This window comes from Actinia tenebrosa, unplaced genomic scaffold (assembly GCF_029948245.1).
Source record: "Actinia tenebrosa isolate PJP-AT-01 unplaced genomic scaffold, QUT_ActTen_1.0 PGA_scaffold9__36_contigs__length_13948895, whole genome shotgun sequence".
NCBI lineage: Eukaryota > Metazoa > Cnidaria > Anthozoa > Actiniaria > Actiniidae > Actinia > Actinia tenebrosa.
This window is the reverse complement of record NW_028292586.1, coordinates 13,265,238-13,271,618: the sequence shown is the minus strand read 5'-3', so window position 1 is coordinate 13,271,618 and position 6,381 is coordinate 13,265,238. Positions and strand designations below refer to the sequence as shown.

The 6,381-nt window shown below is 39.1% G+C and overlaps 1 protein-coding gene across 9 annotated transcripts in view; it reads right to left on the bottom strand.

Moving 5' to 3' along the window:
- Nucleotides 1-1,232: 1,232 nt before the first annotated feature.
- LOC116294857 (TNF receptor-associated factor 2) overlaps nt 1,233-6,381 on the bottom strand; it is a 26,131-nt gene continuing 20,982 nt past the window's right edge. For 7 of the 9 annotated variants that reach the window (XM_089024895.1, XM_031702533.2, XM_089024893.1 and 4 more), the window contains 3 exons: nt 5,437-5,514; nt 4,411-5,350; nt 1,233-1,841 (listed from right to left, as the gene is read on the bottom strand). In XM_089024895.1, coding sequence (XP_088881021.1) covers nt 1,675-1,841; nt 4,411-5,350; nt 5,437-5,514 — 1,185 coding nt within the window. In that variant the 3' untranslated portion in view covers nt 1,233-1,674. Of the gene's footprint in view, nt 1,842-1,877; nt 2,326-4,410; nt 5,351-5,436; nt 5,515-6,381 lie in introns of those variants that run through there. The other 2 variants (XM_031702535.2, XM_031702534.2) reach the window with 2 other exon arrangements.

Here is a 6,381-nt window from a genome sequence, read left to right as displayed (position 1 = left end):
ACCTTCTCGTTTCCTATCATGGTCTGTTTATTATCCGTAATTACACTTAAATAACTTTCTAATGACTTTTTAACAAAAGCAAATCTTAAGTATTATTCATCCTCCCAGAACGACTCACTGAGACATTACTTGTTAATTAGCTTCAAATTTCACTCTAAGAAAACGAAAAAATCTTATCTGTTTGTTGTGGTATACTTAGTTTTGTTTACGGAAAAAGAAGGCATTAGACACGAGAATTATCAGTTGTTTAGACACGTAAAAACCAGTCCAACGCGATGGAGGAAAATTTCACAAATATCGAAGACCTTTTCTTCCTTCCTCGCAACAAGCTTCAGAGAAAACTAGACAAAATCGAAGCTGGAAATCACGCGTTATTCACCAAAAATTGTGATAACGACGAGTACCCAAGATTCGTTGAAAAGGTTGTATTTTCACCTAAGAAGTTGAACGTCGAGTTTCCCCCTGTTGAACGTAAAGCATGCTCACGTGGAGTAAGGTCTTCTTTACCTGACGTTAGGAACACAGATGGGCTAGAAAACCCAAACCCCAGCCCAACATCAGAAGAGCCTTCAAAGTCGTCCCTTGATGGCTCTTTAGACAAGACAACACGGTCAAGATATAAAGCCAAGCCATATGGAATAGGATCTTTTACTCTTAGTGGGAGCAGTGCATCTTTGTCGATCAGGAAACACAACGAACCGCTGTTCTGTCGCGGCAAGGGCTTTCCTAAAATCGAGTTACCAGAAAATAAAGTCGAGAGTCAGAGATCAAAATCGGCAGTGGATATTGAAAGAGTTCGATTCGAGAACATATCGTCAAGAACAGAGAATTCCTTCGTGACGGGTTTACCGAGAATAACCGATAAAAATGGCAATATTTTGGAACAGCCCATCAAAACTGGTCCCTGTTTTCGAGCGTGGTCGAGCCAAAAGCGCGAGATACCTGACACTGTTAAAGAAGGGGACTCTAAGAATAAGCACCTCGACCCTATTGAACAGAAGGCCGTGAGAAGTTTTGATATTGATGGCTTGTTAAGGGAGGTTCGTCGGACTCAACAAGCCAGGCAGTGTCACAAGGAATGTTTTCATCAAAGTATGGATGAGATATCCTTGAGTAGTGCGGCGAGCTACGCTTCCAAAATCAAGAGGGAGTTGGCGATGTCGTCCAAAGGAGGGGGATTTATGAACCGTGAAAAACACATAAGTATCAAGGAAGAAATTCTCATCAAAAAGTTACTCAGAAAGAAGCTTTTCTCTTTCTACGACTTCGGAGGCAGCGAAAATGTTTTCGAGCGCGTCGTCATGGATTCCTACAGCAAGGACAACCCTTCTATAAAATACAAAAACCTTCCTGCATACTCTACTGAAGAAAGCAACATCTTCCCTTTGTCTGCGCCACATTCCTACCTACCACTATTACCCTACTCCCCTTTACAACTACAGAAACTCCACAACATGCTTGACGCTTTTCCTTGGTGTTCATGGCAACCGCGCCGCTCACTGGACTCAGTTGTGATCAGGGGATCTCAGACTAAATCGGAAGTACGTCACTGTGACGTGGAAATTGACGTCAGTTTGTCTGATGCTGAAGTGGACTACAGCACCAGCACAAACAAGGCGAGTTCAAAGAGAACTGAGCTGGAAATACATTTGCCATCTTGTTGAAGGAGAACAACTAGGGCAAGCAAGCAGGCAAGAACACTTGTACTTCCATGCCGCCATTCACAAACATCAATTCAAATGTCAAATTCTTGTAAGTTGTATTTGCGCAACTTGCATTGACTTGACTTTGGCCACTGATGGATCGATGTCTCGTTTGAGTAGATGACGTCACTGACAATACTAAAAATTCGTAAAAATCAATAGAGCAGGTGAATGTTACGTCATTGCCGCCATCTTGGTTGACGATAACAAAGCATTCCTCATTAGCTTCTCTTGTTAGATCAACCAACATGGCGGCTGTTTCATTATTATTCATATCTCAAGGGGTTTTGAGTCACATGGTTACACACACTCTATACTTGACTTTGCAATACAGAAGTTTCAGTCCGAGTGAAACTTGTAAGATTTTCGTCCAAATACGTTTATATGTCGTTATTGTATTCGCAGTTTTGCATGGACATTGATGGAGGCCATGAGGAATTGTTGTTCAGCAACAATCCAAAATGGCTGCCAGCATATGATTCATTGCACACGCCTATATAAGTTCATCGTATACTATCAATGTAAAGCTCTTTAGCCGTTTAAGTGCAGAAACTACAGCTTCTAACCATGTAATATACCTCTCCCATATTCACTTGAGTGACCACAAGACAATGGCTCCAATCTATAAGGAAGAATTAATGTGTTTAAACGTTTATTGTATTTTTTGTATTTTATCATGTTGACATAGTACGTCCCTATCTTTTAAATCTGCAATCTTTCAGGAAGAATGGACGTGTTTATTTATTGTATTTTATCATGTTGACATAGTACGTCCCTATCTTTTAAATCTGCAATCTTTCAGGAAGAATTGACGTGTTTATTTCTTGTATTTTATCATGTTGACAGAGTACGCCCCTATCTTTTAAATCTGCAATCTTTCAGGAAGAATGGACGTGTTTATTTCTTGTATTTTATCATGTTGACAGAGTACGCCCCTATCTTTTAAATCTGCAATCTTTCAGGAAGAATTGACGTGTTTATTTCTTGTATTTTATCATGTTGACATAGTACGTCCCTATCTTTTAAATCTGCAATCTTTCAGGAAGAATTGACGTGTTTATTTCTTGTATTTTATCATGTTGACAGAGTACGCCCCTATCTTTTAAATCTGCAATCTTTCAGGAAGAATTGACGTGTTTATTTCTTGTATTTTATCATGTTGACAGAGTACGCCCCTATCTTTTAAATCTGCAATCTTTCAGGAAGAATTGACGTGTTTATTTCTTGTATTTTATCATGTTGACAGAGTACGCCCCTATCTTTTAAATCTGCAATCTTTCAGGAAGAATTGACGTGTTTATTTCTTGTATTTTATCATGTTGACAGAGTACGCCCCTATCTTTTAAATCTGCAATCTTTCAGGAAGAATTGACGTGTTTATTTCTTGTATTTTATCATGTTGACAGAGTACGCCCCTATCTTTTAAATCTGCAATCTTTCAGGAAGAATTGACGTGTTTATTTCTTGTATTTTATCATGTTGACAGAGTACGCCCCTATCTTTTAAATCTACAATCTTTCAGGAAGAATTGACGTGTATATTTCTTGTATTTTATCATGTTGACAGAGTACGCCCCTATCTTTTAATGCGCACGTGCTATAGAATATTATAAAATAAATTCTTTAGACTCTAATGGTTCTTATTTAGTCTCACATCCTTTAAAAGCTTCATTTCTAAATTTACTTGCATATAACAGTAAAAACAACCTCAGTATAACAGTTGATAGATAGATAATTTGTAACACCGTATGGTATGTAAAAATGAAACTGACGTTTCGGACGTTAGTCCTTCATCGGAGTAAAGCGTTTACTCCGATGAAGGACTAATGTCCGAAACGTCAGTTTCATTTTTACATACCATACGGTGTTACAAATTATCTATCTATCAACTGTTTTACTGAAAACACCGACGCAGTTACATGCATGGTACATGCATGTATTAGACTACGATTGAAGTGGGATCCTGTTTACCTGATCTAAAAATACTACTATATTTATGTTATTGATTAGCTTAATCTCGTCTATGGTGTCAGCAATGGGCAGCAGAGAAGTTCATTTGATAATATATATCATTATCAGTCGCCAGTGTGTATCATTTTGTCCATTGTTTGCATACATATTTGGTTGTAATTGCCCCCTTGACTTGTGTTTCAATATAAGTCGATTTTACGTTCACTAATTCTCCTACACTATAGTTTGCATACACTGAGATATAATTGTAGTTTTATGTTCAAGCGCGACCATGTTCATGGTCCATCCTCGGGAATCCACGGCGGGACTCTTCCACACGAGTCTCACTACCAAAAGAAAACCGTCCCAAGTAACAGTGTCTTTAAGTCTTGATCCAGACGTCAATCATGTCTATCCTCGTTCCTGATTGGCTCATCAGCAGGTTGATGACCAATTAGACACAAGAAATCCTTGATGGATTTTGAGACTTTAGTTTTAATGATTACGTTACCGATTACGTTACAGAAAATCGGTCTGATTTGTATTTTTTGATGAGTGGAAGCCAAAATCCAAGACGTTTGGGGATGTACATGGGATGAAAATGTGTGTAATAGTTGACTTCGGGAAGAATGACCTAAGGACAGTGCACACGGAGTAGTATTCTTTGATAGCGACATTCATGTGGTCTTGCCGTGGATTCACGAGGATAGACCATATCTAATAGTTCGTTTTATCAACAATGACCTTAACAAACATACAATCATCCTTGACATAGGCATGCCTGTCCAATTCCCCCAGAGGACAGAACATCGGGCATCCACTTGCAACATTCATATCTCTGGCAGGTTTCTGGAACGATGAACTCAAAGGGTCTGGTTTAAACGCATCAATCACGTGCTCCATAGAGTTGTGGTCAAGGATCATCATTGTGACTTTCTGTGTGAATGGCCAACGAAGAAGAGCATCGTTCTCTCCTCTCACTATAACAAAGAACAGTGAGATATGCGTTCCCCTACCAATGCCATCACCATTAAGGTATATGCGCGCGCACATCTTGTACCCATAGCGACTACTATAGAAGAACGGAGAGTAGAATGAAGGGTTACTTCCGTTGATGGCGTCACGTCTTTTTTTGGCAAAATCAGATATTTTCCATAACAATACTCCTTTGTAGCTGGTATCCTCAAGCCGGCGGAGATCTTTCTCCATGTCTGTCATGTTAACACCACTCATGGCTATGATCTGATTTTGACTTTGAAGCTCTCTCTCCATTTGTCTGAAAGCCGTTTGCAAGACTTCTAGCGACTGCGACATGCGGGTAAATTCTCTTCTCAGACCCTCGTAATCTTCGGGGATTTCGTTACGATCTCTATGCCTTTGCCTGAGGACTTCTCCACCAGGGACTTCTCCACCAATTTGTTCCTTGATGTTATCCTCAATAGCTTTCGTTCGTGCACCTTGAAATTTCAGCTCGTCTCGGACTTCTGTGTTACTGATGATGAGGGCCGCTATTTGTGACGTCATCTCGATGACTGTTTCCTTTAGTGCCTTCAGGTTACCAAGCTCTTCGCACAAGTTTGACATTTTGTTGAGTACCCATTGTATTTGGTCCCTGATCGCTAGGACGAACACAAGAAGTAGATTCAGATGAAACATCACGAATGATCTCAGATGGTTTTCTCGTTCACTCTTCTTCATCTGTTAAAAACACACCAAAATATGCTTAGTCTTTTCATATAAATATGGGTATCTTAAAAGTGTCATACGAAGAAAGAGGATGTTACCTTCTTTTCCTTACAACCAACAGGTGCAAAGGCACACTCCCTTTCCACTTCTTCACACTCGTCGTGGTGGTACTTCAACTGGTATTTCAAGAATAAAAAAGCTTGGTGGCATCTTTCTGGGTATGGCGGCCATTTTGAAACGCAATCAAGCTTCACGGATGGTCAATGATGTCTTGTATAACCAAATCGTTCAACGGAAAATATTCGCCAATACTTATGATCTTTAATAAGCATTTTTTGTGTTCCATTGTCCTGTACAATGTTTATCTAAATGTTTCCTAAAAATTAAGTTTTTTTTCTTTAGAAAACGTCTATTGCCACGCAAAATGGCTACCATTATCAGCAGTCATCAATAGTAACGTTGCTACGAATTCTTCAATCTTTTAGCTGGCCTTTGTAAGTAAAGGTGTTGTCGTTACCTTTGTCACCATTGGTACTTCAAACACTACTACACACCAAGCGAAATCACGGTTACTTTCGAAACGAGTCTGAAATTTCATTCATCGTAAAAGTGAGGCTTGTTCGAGTTTCAAAATGGCCATTGAAGACTGTGTACGAGAACTCTCGATCGTATAAAAAGAATGTTTAAAACACAGAAACAATCATTTGTAGGATATGGATGTTTTTACCGTGAAAACTGAGAAAGTCAGTAAGATGTTAGATAGCTAGACTTCTGAAGCGGACCATGACTTCGTATGGTCAAATTCTCAGAAAAATCTAAATTGGAAATATGCAAATGTGAGAAATCAAGGGATTGATCAGCGGGAAATTACGTTTAAGTGCATAAAGACGAAAAAGCAAAAATAAGAACCACGTTTTTTGTATAAGATTTGATGAGGACAGACAGAAGGACCCCGAAATCAATGGTACAACAAACTCGTGCAATGTATGATGGTATAGAAAGGGATAAAAATGCTTTGGTTGGTGAAATGCATTGAATAAGTC